Source organism: Arvicanthis niloticus, chromosome 6, assembly GCF_011762505.2.
Source record: "Arvicanthis niloticus isolate mArvNil1 chromosome 6, mArvNil1.pat.X, whole genome shotgun sequence".
NCBI classification, from domain to species: Eukaryota; Metazoa; Chordata; class Mammalia; order Rodentia; family Muridae; genus Arvicanthis; species Arvicanthis niloticus.
Genome location: NC_047663.1, coordinates 99,653,164 through 99,674,448, shown reverse-complemented (window position 1 = coordinate 99,674,448; position 21,285 = coordinate 99,653,164). Strand labels below are relative to the sequence as shown.

The 21,285-nt window shown below is 44.4% G+C and overlaps 1 protein-coding gene across 3 annotated transcripts in view; it reads right to left on the bottom strand.

Annotated features, from left to right (window-relative positions):
* Positions 1–14,365: 14,365 nt before the first annotated feature.
* Atf7ip2 (activating transcription factor 7 interacting protein 2) overlaps positions 14,366–21,285 on the bottom strand; it is a 44,789-nt gene continuing 37,869 nt past the window's right edge. For 2 of the 3 annotated variants that reach the window (XM_076937409.1, XM_076937410.1), the window contains exons 10-11: positions 19,929–20,080; positions 14,366–16,134 (exon numbers count right to left, since the gene is read on the bottom strand). In XM_076937409.1, coding sequence (XP_076793524.1) covers positions 16,063–16,134; positions 19,929–20,080 — 224 coding nt within the window. In that variant the 3' untranslated portion in view covers positions 14,366–16,062. Of the gene's footprint in view, positions 20,081–21,285 lie in introns of all 3 variants that reach the window. The other variant, XM_076937411.1, reaches the window with a different exon arrangement.

Genomic DNA, 21,285 nt, shown 5'->3' with positions numbered 1-21,285 from the left:
TAAAACTGCTCTGGATGTAAGCACACCTCTCTCTCTCTCTCTCTCTCTCTCTCACACACACACACACACACACACACACACACACACACCCCGAATGCAGCAGTTTTGGGTCTTGATGATTGCTTCATCTATTCTCATCAGGCATTTTCAAGGGAAAGATCTGCTTTTGGTGCAAACATCTTTGAAGTCATTTTGAGTGGGCACATTGTGAAGAGTGATTTGTGTATTTCTTGGGTGAATTTTCTTAGCAGGTGCTTCATGCTGCCCCTGCAGGCAGAGTTCTTAGCCTTGGCACACTGATACTGAGCATGGAGAATTGCCTGGTGTGTGCTGTGCTAGACAGGGCTATACTTTCCCCCAGCATCTGTGGCCTCCAGGACAACCACAGGACACTCTCCCATGGCACTGTGTCACAACAACACCATCTTTAAACACTGCTAATTGTCCTGGATGGCCTCTGCCATGAGGTGTGTCCCAGGAAACAACAATCAATGACCTCATTTTTAAATTTTTATTTTTCATGTCTATGTGTGTGTTTACATGTGTGAGTTAGTCCACACAGAGGCCAGAAGGTGTTGGACCTCTGGGACCTAGAGTTACAGGTGGCTGTGAGCTCCCTGATTTAGGTTCTGGAAGCCAGACCCAGGTCCTCTGTAAGAGCAAGTGCTCTTAACTGTTGACTTGTCTCTGCCACCCTGGACCACATCTCTTTACCTATACATCTATTGACGTAGGTCTCATGTTAGTCATGGGAGACCATTAACAACAGGATTGGTTTGAATGGGCTTCCTGGAGGCCTCACCGCTAACAGATAAGAAAACACAGGTGAGTATGGGGTGGGTGGGTGGGCAGATGCTGGGACCAAGGCACTGCCTCGGGGATTAATGAGAAGGCTGAATGAAGAGGACCTTCCAGCAGGAGCTGCAGCCATCTCTAGAGCTGTAGACAGCTCATAGTAGCCTCCACATCTTAAAGTGGCCTGGCTTGCAGACTGCATCCATGCCCGGTCGTAAGTAGATGTAGTTACCACCAGAGTCCCTATATAGGGACTTATCTGTGACCAGCTTACAAATAAATGATACTCAGACTGTGGTTATTTTATTTTGCTTTGACAATTACTGGGGGTATGTGTGTGTGTGTGGGGGGGTCACCTCTAATCTACTCTTCTAACTGCTGGCTTGGCTATCTTCCCAGCAGTGTACCTCAGATACTTGCTGTTTCTCCTGGCAACACCCTCATGCCCCATCTCCCGTCTCAGCAGCTTCCTCCTCTTCTCTTGTTCTTCCTTCTCCCAGGTAACTCAAAACCCACCTACCTCTAATCCCTCTAGTAATTGGCTGTCGCTAATTTTATTTCATCAATAGTTTTAAATAAAGGAATAGGGTTTGCACAACAAAAGCTGGTAAATATGAGAGTTCACTCGTAGGCCTAGACCTTCTGGTACAGAATTTGGTATTACAGTGCACAGCGACAGACCAAACCTCAACACTGACTACTTTGCGGGATTGAAAGCTCTGAAGCTGAGGCCAGTGGGCTCAAATAAAGGGGATAGTCAGGACTCTTCTCAGTCAAGTCTCTTCTTTTCCTCTCTAAGAACAATAGATCGTACCCTGAGGAGCTTTGAATACTTATGTGTGTGTGTACACATGTACACAAATATATGAGATGGGTTAGGAGGGAGTGATGTCAGGGAAGGAAGGGGCATAGAAACGGAACAAAAGAGATGAATGCCAGAAAGAAGGATAAATAGTTTCTTTCTCATGTCGTGTGTGTGTGTGTGTGTATGTGTGTGTGTGTGTGTGTGTGTGTAACATATGACATCAAAGCAGGAAATAAAATAAAAATGTGATGACTTAAGTGGTGGCATGTTGGGGCACTAACAGTTGGGGGGTAGAGGCAGAAGGATCAGAAGGTCAAGCTGGTGAGAAAGTTCAGCAGGTAAAGGTGCCAGCTCTGACAAGGTAAATTCAACTCCTGGAATCTGCATGCCGGAAGGGGAGAACTGATTCTTGCAAGTCGTCTCAGAAACACATACCATAAAGTGAGTGTGTGTGTGTGTGTGTGTGTGTGTGTGTGTGTGTGTGTGTAACAAATGTTCATGGTCTTCCTTGGTTATGTGTTGAGTTAGAAGCTGGGGTAGGCTACATGAGACTCTATCTCAGCACACACACTCAAAAAAAAAATGCCTTTATTCAATATTTTGGAACCAATGTTTTTATAAACATAAAGCTCACCTAAGAGTGTAAAATTTTTAAAATTGCATACTAATCCCCCTGATGCTTCATTTTGGGGCTGTTAAATCCTCCTTACTTTAGTAATTGAAGAATTGCCTGTCCCTTCATAAAGGTCATCTAATAGGTCAAGGCAGCCTATAGCACATGACCAGGCCTGGTGCTCAATCAACTTCTCTCCCAGGCTCTGGAGACGGGAGGTGATGAGTCCCAGCTCCGTGCTTTGAGTCTCTATCAGGTCCTGAACCTTCTACATCACACTCTGAGGCTCTATGGACTGTGCCCTTCACATAATTCCTCTTACTGCTCTGGACCCCTGACAACTTCAAAGCTTTGTTCTTTTACCCATGTCTGCTGCTATGCTCTTGTTTGTTCAGCTGGTTTAATTTTTTTTTTTTTTTGAGACAGGGTCTCAAGTTGCTCAGGACTGTTGTGGTCTTACCACTACCCCCCTACCCCCAGCATAGCTGTAGCCACTTTGTTCCATGCCTGCCAGATATTTCATATTGTTACTGTAATATGCCTGCCAGTCGTTAACACACATCAAAAATATAACTTGACTCAGAGCAGGATCATGCTGACTACATCCCCTGTGTGTTTGTTAATCTTAAGAAACCTCACAAAGCTTCACTTAGGACCCATCAAATTACAGGTCAATATGAACTGTTATATCTAAAAAGACTTAAGTTAGAGCTGACCACTGGGCAGCACTTCCTGCACCTGCACATGAGCACATTGTGGTTTTTTCCTTTATAAGCCTGTGTAAGGATCCAAAAATGGCTGAAGGAAGACTGAAGACTCAGATAGTATGCAAAACCAAAGAACATTTACTCTGCAGAAACAACCAGCAGATGAAGGTGACCCCAGATAAAGGCACGAAGGCCTTCTTATAGAAGGATTAGGTAATCTAAAATTTCATTGGTGGGTGCTAGGGGGTCACAGGTGATTAGTGATCTACATTCCAGTGTCATGAGAGCTCAACCATGTGGTGAAATAGGGCTGTCCATCACAGATGGCCCATTCTGAGATAAGGTATTTCCGAATTTTTGTGGTTATCTCAGGTTGTTCTTTGGGAGAGGGTTTTATGACCTTCTTCTGGATTTTGTGGTCTGTTCTTAGAGCTGGTGTCTTATGACTTAGCTTCTGGGACTTATGTTCTATTCCTGAAGCTGGTGCTTTATGGCTCCTTTTAAAATCAGGCCTGATCCTCAAAATAGAGACAAACGGGGTCCTTAAATGGGAACAAATGGAGTTTATACTGTCTTCTCATTCCCCTCTTGAGAAAGGCCCATCTTAAGTCCTTGAGATGTCTCCAGGGGCTGATAATACTGCTTAACAGTCATCAATTGGACCATAGAAATCTGTTCCCATATGACTTTGACTACAGCATTTGCCACACAAGGTCCACAAGTGAGAACAGTTAAGAAGAGCAGAATTGGTCCCACTAGTGCTGATATTCGTGTAGTCAGCCAGGGGGACCAGGAAAGTAATGATTCATCCCAGTTTTGATTCTGTTGCCTGGGTTTATCCCTTTCCTCTAGTCTCTGGTGGACCATGGCCAAGCTGTTTCTGATAATGCCTGAGTTGTTGGTATAGAAACAGCATTGCTGTCCTAGGGCCTGGCAGACCCTCCCTGTTCCAGGAAGAGTAAGTCCAATCCCCTTCTATTTTGTAATACTACCTCATCTAATGAGTCTAGCAACTGTTCTAAGTGATGGATAGATTTTTTTAACTGAGCTAAGTCTGAGTCTATAATATTATTGAGGACTTGAAGTGTCTCATCTGCTTTGACAAGGGTCATAGTACCAGTACCAATTTCTGTAGTTATGCCAGAATCTACATGCATCGTAAGTAGGATTGCTGAGGCCCCCAAATCTCATTTTCCCTGTGCTGGTCCAGAGCTATCTCCATTATAGGTATTGAAGGGGAGAGAGTAGACTTGAGGGAATAGTGTAACCAGAGCACATAAGCTAGAATTTCGAAGAAACTGTGGATGGACACAGGGGGTTAAGCCTGAGGTACATGCAAACCAAGTTCCATTGGGGGGCACAAGGTAGGAGTTGTTGGCTTCTACAGTAAAGGTGTGAGTGCAAAGGTGTTTAAGGTGAGGGAAGATATTTAATCTTCCCCCTTTTCCTATTACACATAGTCTCTTTCCAGTTACTGCTTGAATGGTGAGGACCTGAGTCCTTCCTCAAGAACACCTTGGTGGGCTTTCTAGCGGTGTCTATAGATTTTCTGTGGTAGCCCAACTAGTATAGTATGGGGGCCTGGGGTCCAAACAGAGCCAACAGTCTTCTCTAGTGAGGTTGGTGGTAGAGTTAATAAAATTGAAGGTGCATATAACATCCATGGTTCAGAGCAGAGTGGCTGGATTTAAGGTGGAGCGGGGTGGTATTTAATGTGGGGCCAGTTCAGGAGCAGGGACTGATAATGCACCAGCGGGGTCGCGGGAGGGCAGGGGGATTGAGTACTCCCTTGGTGACATGAGGGGTGGTTATAATCAATTCTTGTCCCATAGTGAGCTTATCTGCGTCCTTGACCAGCAAAGCAGCAGCTGCCACAATACATAGGCAAGCTAGCTACCTTTGTGCAACAGAGTCCAATTTCTTAGACAGGCCACTGGCCTCTTCCAAGGACCCAGGGTCTGAGTCAGTACGTACCCCTTTGGCTATGCCTTTGTTTTTGTCTACATACAAGTGGAAAGCTTTATAGATGTCTGGCAGGGCAAGTGCTGGGGCCTCAAGTGGTGCTTTCTTGAGCCTATGAAAAGCTTTGTCCATCTCGGAAGTCCAGTTCAAGGTACTCTCCTGTCCCCTAGTGGCCTTGTAGAGAGGCTTTGCAATCTCCCTGAATGCTGCTACCCAAAGTCAGCAGAATCCTGATGACCCCAGGAACTCATGAATTTGACACCAGATCTTGGGGTCTTGGGGTCAGGAATGTTGAAAATCGTTTCTTTTCTTGCCTGGAATAGAAGATGCTGCCCCCACACCCCCTGAGTATGTACCCGAGGTATGTTACCTCCTTTTGGCAGAGCTGCACCTTTTTTTTTTTTTTTTTTTTTTTTTTTTTTCACTCAATATCCCATCAGGACTAGCTCTGACTGAGCAAGGCATCAGTTGCCAAATGTATCTTCATCTGGGGCAGCTACAATGCTACAATGTACAAGAAAGTTATTTGAGGGGTGGGCAATGCCTCATCAAAGATAAGGTAAGTTCTTGTATCCTTGTGGCAGCCTGGTCCATGTTTGCTATCTGTTGAATCCACTCTCTGGGCCACTCCATTCAAAAGTGAACAAAAGCTGACTGGCTGGGGCTGGTGGCAAACTAAGGAATGCATCTTTAAGGTCCAATACGGGTATAGACATCTTGTTTGGGAGGCAGATTGCTCAACAGGGTGTAAGGGTTGGGTACCATAGGGTGAATCCCCTGCTCTCAGAGAACAGTTATAAGTGGCGCTATTCCCAGTCTTGCATGAAATATTGGCGGGCTCTGGCCAGGCTGGCATTGACCTTTAGCTACACCTGGATTGGGGCACTATGTATAGCCAGCCCCATGGGATTTCTCTCAGCTCATACCCCTGGGATTTCTTCCCATAACCTCTCTAGAGTCCTTAACCTCTCTAGGTTCTTATTAATGTCTGGAGGAGGTATGACAATTTATATTTTTCTAATGTCACAGTCAGTGCATGTATAGGGCCATTCTTGTTTAGGACCTGTACTCCCTTGGGGCTGAAATGGATCTGTGCCCCCATTTTGGTTAGGAGGTCTCAGCCTAAGAGCGGAAATGGGCAGCCTGGAATCACCATAAAAGAGTGAGTTACGAATCCTGTTCCTAGACCTATTTTTCTTTGGGTAGTCCATGAATATTGATTGTCCCAGTAGCCCCTTGGACCCATGATTTTTTATTGGATAGGGGTCTTATGTGTTGTTTCAGAATGGTGTGTTGTGCCTCGGTATCTACCAGGATATCTGTTGGCTTCCTTTCCACCTTTATGGTTACCCAGGGCTCCTGGAGGGGGTGTGAGCCCCGACATCCTCAGTCACTCGGTTCTTTTATCTCTGACACCTCTGATTCTCCTCCTTTGTGTCTCTTGGAGCATCTTTCTCCCAGTGGCCTGTTTCTGAACAGTATGCACATTGATCCTTTTGGAGACAGTGCCTCCCCTCTGGGTGAGATTGTCCATCCTATCTGGGAAGGGCCTACCTCCTCTTCCTTTTCCATATGCTGTATTTTTCAACTCTTGGGCAACAGATCTCTCTCTTCCATTAGCTGCTAGAAGCACCTTGTGAGTTCCCTAGTCTGCCTATCCTCTGGAGTCTCCCTGTTGCTAAAGACTTTTTGGCTATAGCTGGGAGTTCAGACATGCACTTACCTTCAAATCCTTCCAGCCACTGGAGTTTTCAGTGGATGTCTGGCACTGCCTAGTTGACAAATGCCGGGTTTATAGCAGATTAATTTTTCATTGCCTCTGGATCCAGAGGCATAGAGGTGTCATAAAGAGTGCCTGCAAAAGTTGCTGACAGTCATCCCAAGTGGGCCCATGAGTGACCATTACAGAGTCTAATAGTCTATGAGGGTGGAAGGAGAGGTTCTCTGGAAACTTAGGATTCTGCATCTTCCAGTTGTATAGCTCATTAGTGGAAAAGGGTGTGTGTGTCCTGTACTGTTTGTCCTGCCTGTGGGGTGGGGGTTGCCCATTTTGGTAAAGAACCCTAGGGGCTTTCACCAACCTTACACCCACCCGCCTCAGGTCAAGGTTAGGCCAAGTTCCAGCTTCCCACCTCGGGTCAAGGCTAGGCCAAGTTCCATTCTTCACCCACAGGAACATTCTTGAGTAAAACATTCTCAGAATATACTGACTGATAGTCCCTGACCCTCTGGAAAGTCCCAGGTAGAGTTCAGATTTGTGTCAGGCTTGCTAGCCAATAGATTTAAAGATCAATATGCTTAGCCAATAAGTTTGAACTGTAACCTTGCTGAAAAGTACAAAAACTGCTTGTAAAAGCCATTCAGGGTTGCATTCTAGTCACTCACCTTGAGGGACTGACTGAAGGTCGACCCAGAAGCCTCTTGCTTTTGCATCAATCTGCTTCTCAGTGTCTCACTCGGGGCATCTTGAAGTAAGTACCACTGACCAAAGGTTGGGGTCTTACAGGGGCAGTGCAATTGTTGTGGAATCTGCCTGCTTTGCTGTGCAGGATCATGTGTGAGGAGGGCTAACTAAACTCCCTCCCCCTTTCTGAGAGCCCAGATTGGCATCTGCCATTTGCAAGGGAGGGGCCCACACCAGGACTGAATAATAAGGGGGTGGAAAGGAGTCTTCTGCAGCTGAGGGGGTTAGGACTGCCAGCTTATGATTCTTTGACTGTTCTGTTACTTGTGAAATCACTGGGATAGGTGGTAGGAAAGGTCTTAGCCAGATAGGGGGATTCTCCACCAGATGTTGTCAGACAGTGATGTATGTATGGAACTTGGTCAGGGTGCCCAGGATTTCCATACACAATACCTTTAACAAAATAGATAGTAGGAAGGTGGAAAGTACCTCCTTCTGGCCATCCCACATTGAAAGCTGGCCATTCTTTCCTGCAAAAAGCAGCCAGTCTCCCCAACTGTACAGTTAAGTCCCCACCAGGTATTTGAAGTTCTTGAAGTGTGATTGGACCAGGTACAATGGGGGTGGGGCTGGTGGTCTGTCCCATGGTTGTTCTCAAGAAAATAAAAAAGAATAAATAAAACACAAACACAGAAACACAAAAACAAGCCAACAGTGGTCCAGGAAAGAAACCAAAAAGAAATCGATGGCAGCCTGTCCAAAAAATGGCCTCTGCCAATCAGGAGGGTCCCGCCAGTCTCCATCAAAGCCTGTGTTGGACTAATGTTCTCTGACCCCAACTAAAAGGAGTTCAGAGATGGATCCCCAGAGCAGGATCCACCAGCTGGGAAGAACCTGTTAGCTTCCACCAAAGGAGCCATCTACAACTGAAGGGGTATGGGGAGTGTCCTCCGAGACAGAAAGTATCTCAGCAATTCAGGGAAGGGCCAAGAAAATACCAAGGCAACCAGGTAACTCTTGTCCACAAAACCAAGGTAGGAGGCACAAAGAATGGCAAAGCTCTTCTTGGCTGGTCCAAGAAGCTTGAATAAGAGAACACATGAAGGTATGTGCATAAGGCAAAGTCCTGGTCCACAATGCTGTTGGTGTCTTGAGTGTCCGTGTCTGTCTCTGATTGCTAAGAAGTGCCTGACATATAACACCTCCATAAGGGAGCTGGCTGGAAATGGATAAAGCGTTTGAAATCAGAACAAAGTTCTGTTGCAGGAGGTCAACAGAATGTGAGAAGCTGAACCTCTGATAGCTTAGTTTCTGTGATGCCAGGATGGGAAATAATTTAGGGGGGGAAAGCTTTAATAAAACAGACTCCCCAAATTAAGGGGAACAACAACTCCCCAGGCTGGTCCAGAGGCTCTCAGACTCCATTCGATATTCACAGATCCATCTGGTCCCAGTCCATGTCATTCTTGGGTGGGACAAAATGGCAGCAAGATCACTTTCTCCTTCCTGTTTCTTTGCCTTTCTCTAGCCCACATGCCTAGACCATACCTGCTGCCTCCTCTCTCCATAGCACTTATGCCCCAATGGGGGATTGGCTCACTTTATCATAGAGCTGAGCTCATCATAAGGAAAAAGTAGCCATGTTGCTTTGTCACCATCTTAGCAGAGTATCCATCAAGGTAGATCTGGCCCTGTCACGTGGTCACCATCTCAGTTAGTGACATCATCAAGATGGTGGTGATCATGTGACTTCACTGCTATTTTGGTTAATGTACCACATGACATCAACCCCATAAACCTTGCTGGTACTGCTGAGAACTTCCCACACCACAGTAGTACAGTCAACACCTCCTGACCTGCTTTTTCCTTTCTGTTTTTCAATTTGTGTGGTAAGATCATGGAATGGGAGACCCAGAAGAGGCTCCAACCTGGGTGTGTATCTCCAATGCCAAGGTCAATGCATTTTTATATTAGACTATAGAGGTAACACCAGACCTCACAGGTGGGTTTTCGTTTTTAAAATTTTGGCATATTGTTTTACATGATGTATTTCCTGGGTTCTAGAGGGGGCTCAGGAGTTTTACCAGTCCATGTGCCCCCAAAACTAGCCTACTGTCAAACGGAGCTGACACTTTGAAATATAGACTTGGAGCACTCCTGTGAGTTTGCAGCAGCCCGGGGAGAACTTGGGAAAGTACAATCCCAACTGGAGCTCGAAGGACAGGTAGACAGGTGCCAGACAAGCTGCCACTAGAGGGCGGCCACAACAGTGGAGGCCCCACTGTGGGATGAGAGAGGCATTCTTTACCTATGTCAGGGATAATGACAGAGGCCATCTTGGTCCTGCTTGCTCTCAGTGTTTAGGTTCTGAAACACCCTTTTTACAAAAAAAATTGCCCTCCTGAATTTTCCTTTGTTCACTGCTGCCACGATTGCTCTTCCCCAACAAAATGGCTGATGTTGTCATCTCTGGGTGACTGTCCACAGGGAGAGCTTTCCTCCCTCTCACAGATGCAGACCAGCTTCCACGGCCTCACTGGATCTGCAGTGAACTGGAGGAGTCTTGTTTTCCTTTAGGCATAGATTTCTTGAAAAGGCAAGGACATAGTGTGGCCTGACGCTAAAACCCACCAGCTCTGAGGACTCATTTCTGTGCGGAAGGTTCCTCAAAGGAAGCTGCAGTCAGGAAGATCAAGGCAAGGAAGCTACAGCAAGATCATTCTAGGCAAGATTCGGGGTGCAAATGACAAACAAAGCAACAGAGATCTGTGTGGAGATCTGGGGAAGAATAAGGCCGAATAGAGACTTCAGCTGAGATACATGCTCCTTTAGTGTGATGGAATTGGTTAGTAGTTATGGCACTTAGTACAAAAGACAAAAATAAAAAATAAAAAGAGCAATTTTATTTCAGCTGCAGAAATGGGATACTTCTGCCACCTGGTGGTCATGTGCTAGAATGTTCTCTGAGGTAAAGAATTTCTGTCCATCCTTGTCTCCAACTCTGGTTAAAAGTTCCTGCCTCTCTGCTCACGGTCCCCAGACCACACACTGCCCAAGGTATCTTATGTGCGCTTTTTACTTGTCCTACCCTGATTTCTCAGAAGACGTTGGGCCTGTCTAGTGTTCTCCACATCAGTGCCTGCTGCAGTGTCTGGCAAAGATATCCCATAATCCTTTAATGAATAAATCCATAGATATCTCTCTGAAAATTTAACAAGTGGGTGGTAATATAGCTTAGGTTGCCTGAAGGTTTAGGTTTGTGTGTGTGTGTGTGTGGTCTTTAGCATGTCATAATTCTTTCATCTCAGACTGGCAGGAGGGCTCAGTGACTGAAGGTGTCTGCTGTCCAGATCTTGGTGTAGGCTGGACCGGAAACCACAGCGCCACCTACAGCATCTGGGGAGTCTCCCTGCTACAACTCATATGAAAATGGGGTTCTGGGGGGGGGGGTGGCGCACACCTTTAATCCCAGCACTTGGGAGGCAGAGGCAGGCAGATTTCTGAGTTCAAGGCCAGCCTGGTCTACAGAGTGAGTTCCAGGACAGCCAGGGCTACACAGAGAAACCCTGTCTTGAAAAAACCAACCCCTCCCCCCCCAAAAAAGAAAGAAAAAGAAAATAGGGTTCTTTCCTTTTTCTTTCTACATCTTTCTATGCAGCCCTGACTGGCTGACATTGAACTCATAGAAGCCTACCTTGCCTCTGCCTCCTGAGTGCTGGGATCAAAGGTATTTTCCGTAGTTCTGAGCCAGCTCATGTTATTTAGGTCAGTCCTATTTAGGATTCTGGTGCAATTTGATGTTATGATCCTTGGGTGGATTCTGATAGGGTTATAGTAGGACACAGGAAGGTACACAAGATCTTTACTATGAAGTTTTATTTTGAGAAAAGAATGAAGCCCCTACCCAAGGTCATAAGCATCCAGTCCTGAGGCCAGGTCATTGCCCTTTGAACATAAATGTCTGTACATAAAGGGCATACTCTATGTCCACAACCTTTTCAGCAAGGGTTTGTTGTGCTGGGGTCTCTTTCTCAGCTCCTGAGGGGCTTCACTCAGACTCCTTTCCTAGCTCTGGTCCCTCACATTCTTTCTATCTGTCCCTACATCCCTGCATTTTATTTAGGAAGTTGTCTAAATGCTGCTTTTTTCAGAGAGATGGCTCAGCTCCTCTTTGTCTGCAATGCAGCCAGACATAGACCTTTCTTTCCAATCTTTCCTCTTACCTTTCAAATGGGATTCTAAATAATGTTATATCACATGAATAAACTTACAGAAAACAATGCATTTGAAAAGAACACTAAGGTGACAGGTGGCAGGAGACCAAGGTCCAAGGTCTGGGTAGACTTTCAAGAAAAAGCAGAAAGATTGAGCACTGGAGAGAAACTGCCCAGATCAGGATTGCCCACTCAGTCTTATTTAGCCCTCTACATTCCATAGAGGTTTTTAAACACCTGACTGTCCAAAGATGGGAGATTGCAGCTACAACAGTCTCTTATATGTCCCTCAGAGCCAGAAATACAGTCAGTTCCTTCTAAGACTGGTAGGCTGGCTATCACCAACCAGGAAGATCTTTGGTAGTCAGAGTGGTTTTTTTTTTTTTTTTTTTTTTTAATGTGAAGGTGGCCAACTTAGAGGGAAACAGGTGGCATCTGTAGGGCCATTCCAGGATGTATTGTAGAGTGAAAAATTATAAAGACCATTTTGTGAATTATATGCAGGCCTTTTCTTTGCCCTTAGACCTGAGCAAAAAGAGTGCAGGTTCCAGAAAGCGGAACTCAATGTAAGATTTCAGGCCTTCACTGCCCTGGGATACATTCAGGGAAGAACAACATTCCTCAAGCCTCAGGGTGGGTAGGGCCCAAAGCAAGAAGACACATTCCTGACCACAGAGAAAGATGCAAGTTATCTGGGTGGTTCCAAAAACTAGCTAACTTTCCACTGTTCTTGGTCCAACCCCCCCACCCTTTGAGGTTTTCCCAGTGTTACAGCCTGCTGATGTTCAAAATTTGTAAAACAACCAATCATGTGTAGCCGTGCGAAAATGTAACCAATTATGTGTAACCACTCGAAAATTCCTCCCTTTCCCCACCCCATGCTATAAAAAAAGCCCCTCAGCTTGCTGGCCTTTTGTCAAACTTTGTTCCTGCGTGGACGAGCAGTTTGACTGTTGGCTAGCCAACTCTCCCCAATAAACCTCTGCTGATTGCATCCAGGTACGGTGTCTTGTGATTTTGGGGTGTCCGTGATTTCCTGAGACTTGAGTAAGGGTCTCCTGAGTTTGGGGGTCTTCAGTATGTCCTAAAAAAGCTGCTTAGTAAAGAGAAGAATCAACCCTGTTTCTCCATGGGAAATCGGGCCAGCAGTTTACAATGGCCCATGTAATTTTAAATATGAAGTAAAATGCTCCATGATCCTAAGTCATTACTGCCACGTGTGGTTCCTACAATGCAGGCAACTGCCAAAGGCCAGACTAGCCACCATTCCAACATGCAATAAAAAACCAATGGGGAGAGGCAGAGGGGAGGGTAACTCATGTGGCCACTGTGGGAAGAGGTACAGATAACACACTCTAATGACCCCAAGTTACCCTCTAAGTACTGACATAAGCTCTAGGTTTGAATAGAGGGGTAAGAGTTGTGCAAAATTGTCTGGGTGAGCTCTTCCTGTCCATCCTTCCAGCTTCCAGCTTGCAAGTCTGAAGAAGTCCGTACTGCTTGGAGAGATGAGGTATTTTAGGTACAGGATGTTATTCCTGCTCCAGGGTGCTGTCTCCCCCTCATCGCTAAGTGACTGATCTGGGGAGGGTGATGTCCATTCTGCAATGTTTTGTATGTCCCAGAATCTAAGATGACTACAGGTTTACAACAATGACTTACCTTTGTGTCTTCAAAAGATGGGCAGACTCATGAGGGCATGAGGGCACGGGGGCATGAGGACATGAGGGCAAGCCTTTATTCTTCAATTAGAGCCCAAATCCATGAATCTATGCTTTTTAGCAAAAGCACCTTCAAAGTGCCTGTTTCAACTCTCCCCCTTGTGTTTAAAATCATCACAGTTTTGAGGGAATTCAGGTGTTGGTTCATCTGGCTTTGCAGTCTTTTCAGCCCGCTGATAAACTAGTACACATGAAGGGGACAGGTGATAATGACAGAGGCATATAAGTGAAACAGCCAGCTGTTTAAACCTAAAAGCAGAAGCACCACTCTAGAACAAAATACAGCAAGAAGCCAAACTTGGCAGACATGCAGTTAGACAATTTTCTCGTCTTTGCTCTCAGATAGAACTGAATGAAACACAAATGACTTCATTTGTTTTTTCTTGTTGTTGTTGCAACCCTTGAGACAGGGTTTCATAGTGTAGCCTAGGCTGTCGAACTCATGATTCTCGAGTTTCAGCTTCCTGTGTACTGAAGTCACTGTGTGCCACCACACCCAGCACGGCTTCACCTTGATTCTGACTAGTACTTCCCTTGTGACTGAAAACCCCTGGTTAACTACCTTGTAATCTGGTCTGGATTGTCCCAGCTGCACTTTTCTGATTCCACAGTATAAGCTATGTGGGGAGAGAAGCAGGTGGGAAGAGAGACAGATGCCAAGGAGTAGGTGCTAATAAACCTTCTGGGAAGGACAGGATTCAAGCAGGTAACTGATGTGAAAAGAATGGTCCTTAGGCCTGGCTTCCCTGGGGCCCATTCTCACAGTTTATTTTGTTTGTTCTGTAGGTGATGTTTTAGCATCTTAAAAATACTGTTTATGGGCTGGGGGAAACAGCTGAGCAGTTCAATGCTTTTTCTGTTCTTGCAGAGGACCTGAATTTGGTTCCCAGCATACACATGGTAGCTAACAGCCATCTGTGACTGGAGTTCCAGATCTGTCACCCTTCTCCCCACCCCCACCCCCACGAGGTATGCACACACATTTCCACAAAGGCAAAACATTCATACATATAAAATACAAAATTTTAACTCCTATCAGATTACATTTGTTAGTGAAAGTTCCCCGAGAGAGGAGTCCCTTACTCAAGTCTCGGGATGTCACGGCCACCCAATAATTCACAAGACACCGATCTAGATGCAATCATCAAGAGGTATATTTCGGGATCAACTGGCTGATGGTCAACTCATAACTCATGCAGGAGCAGAGGAATTGACAAGACAGCCTCGATAGGGGAAGTCTTGTATAGGGGAACCCACAAACCCGGTGTGAGTGTGTGAAGGGGTAACTAAGGAAACATAAAAACAGTGGAAAGTCAAAAAGTCAGAGTCATGCGGAAACATCTTGTACACTCATCTTTCACAAGAATGTAACCTTGTCCAACCATCTGTGCTTTGGGCTTTCCCCACCCACAGGTGGGTTCTCTTCCCTGAGGTCTGAGGAATGTTAATCAGCCTCTCCCTTCCTATCCTGAATGTTAATCCAGCAAGGGTCCTCGGACTCAGGGATAATGTTCTCCTCCTGGAATGTAGACTGTATCCTGGGGCAGTGAAGACCTAAAATCTCACATTTAGTTCTCCTTTCTTGGTGGAACTAGTGAACTGGTTTGCCTGCATATTTTTTTTTTTTTTTTTTTTTTTTTTTTTTGCTCAGTTGTAGGGGTCATAAAAACTTTCTATACTTTTCATAAGTTTTCTATACCTTTCATTAGGAGGTGTACTTCTACAGAATGACAGCAGGGAACAGTTGGGAAGTTTTTCATAAAACACCATAAGAACAGATATTTAAAGAGCTAGTTTGAAAAATAGCCATTTGAGCCAATTTTTCATGAATTTAATTGTAAAACAAGGATCAAAACTTCAGATGATGAAGGCTGAACACAGCCATGGCTAGTCTTGCAGAAATCTCAGCAGCAGACAAACAGTTGTTATTTCCATAGCATTCAATACTTGAAGAAAATGATTATGATTGACAGTGTTACGCTAGGTCCCCCAAGTTGTCCTTATTTCCTTCCCAGCCATACATTTATATTCTTGTTTCAGGTTAAAGGAAGACATAATTTGTCAATGACACTTTAATGTTCAAATCTCCAAGCACAAGCTGCCCAGATTTGATTCTTGACATCAAGAGTTCCTTAGCTACACAACAGAATGTGAAATGAGTCAATGCCAATAGATACAGCCAAAGCTGAGCTAGTCAGGCTGGCTGGTGGTGGGTTCCATCAGAATGGTACACAGAACACAGGAAACATCAAATTTTGTATTGGCCAATTCACATGTTCAGTTATATGTGATGCAAAGTTTAGAAAGGAGAACATGGGGGGGGGCAGATGTGTGCATTTTCACACACACACACACACACACACACACACACACACACCTCTCAAATAGGGCATTTATTTGCTCGGTATAGTAGCATATACCTGTAATCCCAGCACTGAAAAGCTGAGGCAAGAAGATCAGGAGTTGAAGGTATCTTGAGTACATGGTGAGTTAAGGCACTGAGTACATCAGACTCTGTCTCAAACAACTAATCACTGAAAGAGCACCTACTGATCGGTTTGCACATATCCAGCTCAGATGCCTCCAACTATTCAATGTTTGTATAATATTTCAGTTTAGACACACAACTACCCATTTCTAGTCATAGCTATAGAGCACGTTCATTGTACTAGAATCACTGTAGCGTATTTAATTAAGTGGTCTTCTTTTAAAGGCTTTGACATGGACATACACAGTTAAGCAACCCTGGTCAAGGTAAGGTCTGGTTCTGACTTTGAAAGATGGTGTTGAAACCTTTCCTGTTGTCACTGCTTGAGGGACTCGGTCTAGTTCTTGTAAGATCTAACTTCTGTACCCTGCTGCAGCCTGCTCCTCCTCCTCTAGGGGTTTTCTCTGTCGGAAGATTTTCTTTTTCTGGAATTCAAAGCAACTGTTTAGAACAACAACTCATCTCTCTGCTTTCAGTCAATATACAGGAGACAGACAGACATGATGAGGAAAGAGATGCCATGCTCCCCAAGGAGAAGTCAATACTTCTCAGTAAATAAAGCTTCTAAGATCTGTTTTGACTGTTCGAACACTGAGAGAGGATCAACTTCCTCTACTCTATCTTTGACTAGAGTCTGTTAGTGCAAGGTAATGTATAGGATAACCTGTAACTACAGGAGCTGAAGTCACAGCCAAAAATGTTCTCATTTGGAAATACCTGTGCTGGTTTGAATGGAAATGTCCAAGGAAGGCTGATACATTTGCATGCTTAGTTAGTGGAGGTGCATTCTTGCTGGAGTAGGCGTGGTCTTTGTTAATGGAAATGTGTCCATTAACAAAAGCCTGTGCCAGGCCCTGCATCCTGTCTGCCTTCTGCCTGTGGGTCAGGACATAAAGCACAATAAAGCACGAAGCCACTGCTCCAGTGCTGTGTCTGTCTTCTTCCTGTCATGAAGTCGGTCGTGGACTAACCCTTTAAAATTCTAAGCAAGCCCCCAGTTAAATGCTTTTTAAAATAAGAGTTGGTCATGGTGTCTCTCCACAGCAATAGAACAATAACCAAGACAACCATAATTAGCTTTCCCCTTTTTAAAGGACAATATGGGTGCAAAAACTGATTAAACAGACATGTATCTGGGGTAGAGGAATTGCATGTGGTTAAGGCACAGAAGGCCTTTTCTTGTTTGGAAGTATGATAGAAAATTCTCGGACTGTAGGAAACAATATTGTGAATAAAACAATGGCACAGCCCCATAAAACAGTGATTTTATGGCTGGTGGAGGACTGAGGGAGTTACCTGGAATTTAGAAGAAATAAGGCTGGCAGGAGTTGAAATTTGTGGGAGAGGTAAGGGGAGGGACTGGGCATGTAGACTAGGCTTGCCTTGAATTTCTGACTTTCCTGCTTCTACCTCCAGTGTGCTGGAATTCCATACTCATTTTATGCAGTGCTGGTGAGCAAACCCTGGGCCTTTGGCATGCTAGGCAAGCACTCTAACACGTGAGCTGCCCCTTTAACCCTGAGACTTGTTGAAGTGAATGATCGAATGTCATAATACTGAACTTTGCCCAGCACTGACTGATTAGTCAAGCTTGGAAACTGCAAGAGTGAAGAAGGCGATGTATTTGGGGCTTGGAAATTGCAAGCAGACTAAGTGTTCCCCAAAGGCTTGGGTTGTATGGAATGTTTAAAGCAAAGAAAGAAGACATAGGAGACCCCACCAGTTACAAGGAAAGGAAAGCAACAGGTTCAGGAAAGCCACCTTGACACTCGGCTGCACCTGATGAACTGCTAGGATTCCAGGTGTAACATTTGTTCTCAGCAGTTATAGTTTTAATAAAATGGCTTCATGAATAATGAAAGAATTCACGCTGAGATGAAAGGTTTCTTTGGAATACTTGCAGCATCCTTCATTGTTAATTTTGTAGCCTTTGCAAAGTCTCTGGCCTTGCAAAACTTATCCCTACACCTAACCTCAAGACTTAACCCTGCTCCACGTCCCCTTCCAGACTCAACAATTCATATGGCCGGGCTGTGGCTCAGGCTGTGCATGATTCTTGAATCTTGAGCTTCCCTGGTTCTACTCTGAGATGCTCTCAAAATGTTGTTTTTCAACACAATTTCCTTCTAGACTCCTCTTTACTCTCAACAATTTAATTCTCCCTCTAAAAGACCTCTAGGGCCAACAAGATGGCTCAGCAGAAAAAGTGCAAGACAAACAGGCAGAGATCAACCTCAAGAAAACTGACTCTTGAGGGTTGTCCTCTGACCTATACACACTGAAAGGCCAGGCATGCACTTGGATCAGCTTTGATCCAGGTTCTTCCTGTTACAAAGTCTTCTTGAATGCATTCTCTCCTTCTCTAAGACCACATTTGTTTTTTTGTCAGACATGAGAGATTTTATTATGTTAATCTTTCTCCCATTGTATTTTCAGTAATTCCATGATAAATACAATTGCTATTTGAGGAAAGTCACTAAAAATAAATAAACAAAAATAAGAAAAAAGAAGTACTGTCAGAAAAGCAGAATTCCAGAAGGGAAGAGAAAAAATACCAAATGACATGTTACAGATGAGTCTCTATACATGTCAGCAGCCACCTGGAATGACACTTGACAAACCTATTGGAATAGAGCAGCATCAGCCAGCTCAGATGTCTCAAAGATCCCAGAATGCTCAGCTTCTTCTGACACAGGTGCTTTAGAACTTTGGGGGATCTGAACTAAGAAACTTGTGGAGGTCTGATGAAGTACTCTCTTTACTGAGGACACATTCAGAAAAGTAAAGTCACTTATTCTAGTGTGCATTTTGAATGAAATCCAAGGCCAAGAAGAGATCAGTGTTAGAATATTTGCCTGGAATGTGCAAAGTCGTAGGTTCAATCATTAGTACTGCTAAATACAACTACCCAACTGACCAATCAGTCAATCAATCAATACCCAATTAATAGAAATGCCTAAATCAATCAATACCCAATTACTAGGAAACCTCCTCCCTACATCTAAGATGCCTGGTTTTTTTTTTGTTTTTTTTGTTTTTTTTTTTTTACAGTCCAACATTAAGATTAGTCTAGGGATATGGGTATAGTGACAGATTCCTTTAATCCCAGAACTTGGAAGGCAGAGGTAGGTGGATATTTGAGTTCAAGGTCAGACCCTGTCTCTAGATTGACTAATTAACTAATCAACCAACCAATAAGCCAATCTAGAGAGTAAATGCTAAAAGTTCTCAATCATGTTTGGAAACTAAAACACATGGATCTCATACAGGCAGAGAGGATGGTAGTCACCGGAGGTGAGGAAGAACAGAGAGAGCCCAGTTAAGAGGTAGGAAAACAGACAGAACAATGTGTTCTAGTGTTGTACACTACAATAGGGTGATTGGAGCTTGTGTCAATTTATTGTACATTTTTATGAATATTTAAGGAGATGTTGATGTTGACTAACTACCGTACTTACTGATGTACATTGCATACATATATAAAATCATCACATAAAGACATATAATTACACATCAATTAAAATTATGAGGTGATTCAAGATTTCATCAGAATTAAGATCTTGCCTCCTCTCAGGAATAAGAGACCAGCACTGCAGATAGTGTTTGCAATGCTCAGCTAGAGGTGTGGCATTCTATAGGAATAAATGCCATGAGGTTCTGAACCTCATGAACTGTTAAAGCAATGCCACTTTCACAGACTGAGTGTGGAGTGCAGGTGTTAAAAGACTTCCAGGGCTTTGTCTGCAGTTCCCACCAGGACAATGCTCATGTATGATGTGTTTTTTGTTTTTTGTTTTTTTTTGTAAAAATAATGTTTTGTAAGCCAGGTGTGGTGGTGCATGCCTTTAATCCCAGCACTCAGGAGGCAGAGGCTCTGACCTACAAAGCAAGTTCTAGGACAGCCAAAGCTACACAGAGAAAAGGGATCTTGAAAAAACAAATAACAATAATACTTTTCTATCCAGATGGCCAAAGCTCGTGGCCTCCTTGTCCCAGTTCACTGTTACTAGGAAACAAGGCATTTCTACCTCCTTAATTCCTGCACCCCACCTTTGCTTCTAACCATCACTACTAGTAAGGGCTTGATTTTTCCTTGACAGATCACCACCCCACTGTCACCTCCTCTAATCCGCTCTTGAAGTCTCCCTGGAAAGGCTACAAACTCCAGCCCTGGTCTGAAGGGGCCAAGGGGTGACAGTCATAGAACTTTATGGTGTACCTTCACAGGAAACTTCTTTCTCCTGGTGGAGGGCTTGGTCCCTATCTGTTGCACTCTGGATCTGGAATAGCCCCCAAAGGTCCCTGTGTTGAAGGCTTGGTCCTCAGCTGATGGTGCTATTGGGAAATGGTGCAATCTTGATGAGGTAGGGCCTGATAGAAAGAAGGGAAATTATTGGGGCATGCTCTTGAAGGGGATACTGGGACCCTGGCCCCCTCTTCCATCACATTTGATTACAGATTTAAAAAGCAACCATACAGCAGACTAGGGACTGAAACATCCAAATCAATCTCTTTTCAAGGCTACCTAAGGTATTCTATCATGGCAAGTGAAAGATGAACAACAGTGTCCAGATGTCCCTTTAACAGGAAGCTTGTGTAGGTGGGCAGACACCTTCGTGGCTCTGTACCACAACCAGTTTCTTACCAAGAGAGCCAAGCTTTGATTAGAGCAAATTAGGTTCAACTGTGGACCAGAGGTAGCAGCACAAATAGCACGAAATGTAAACATTTTATTATTCACAGGTCTGTGAGAGAATAGGGGCAATCACAGAACTTGATGAGAAGTCAGGAGCTCAGCCAGTGGGTGGCAAGGGCATGTAAATTCAGAGGGACTAAAGCCATCACCAGTGTCCAGGATGTTACTTAAGCAGGTTCCCTGAAGGTGTTCTGATAAGCAGCTTTCAAGCTCTATAGGTCATACCAGGAGACTGTGACTGCCATGCATATCTACAGTTCATACAGGTGCAGGGCCCATCAATCCAGTTGTATCTTGTTGTCTCATGTGAACAGAGGTCACAGGAGGCAGTCATACAGAACACATGTAGGCCAGTCTAATAAATCCTTTTTGCCACCCACATTCAATCAGTTCTGTTCTAGAACAGAGTAGGTTTCAACTTTCCTAATGCTGTGATGCTTTAATACAGTTCCTCATGATGTGGAGACCCTCAGCCATAAAATTATTTTTGTTGCTACTTCATAACTGTAACCTTGCTACTGTTATGAATCATAATGTAAATATTTTCTTATGGCCTTTCTTTACATAATAGTTTATTGATCATTTGGGAATTTCACATAATGAACCTTGATCACCTTCACTTCCCAGTCCTCTCAGGTACACCTCAACCTTTGAGCAAGAAAACAAAGGCAGAGGAAGAGGAGGAGTCCAAATTGTTACCCACATACTCACTGGAGCATGGTAGTTAGCTCCTTAAAGAAAACCGAGTTCTTCCCCACCAATTCGCCCGCCCGAAGCCATAAATTGTGGAAAGCTATCCTTCAGCATTCTTTTTTTTTTGTTTGTTTGTTTGTTTTTTTGAGACAGGGTTTCTCTGTGTAGCCCTGGCTGTCCTGGAACT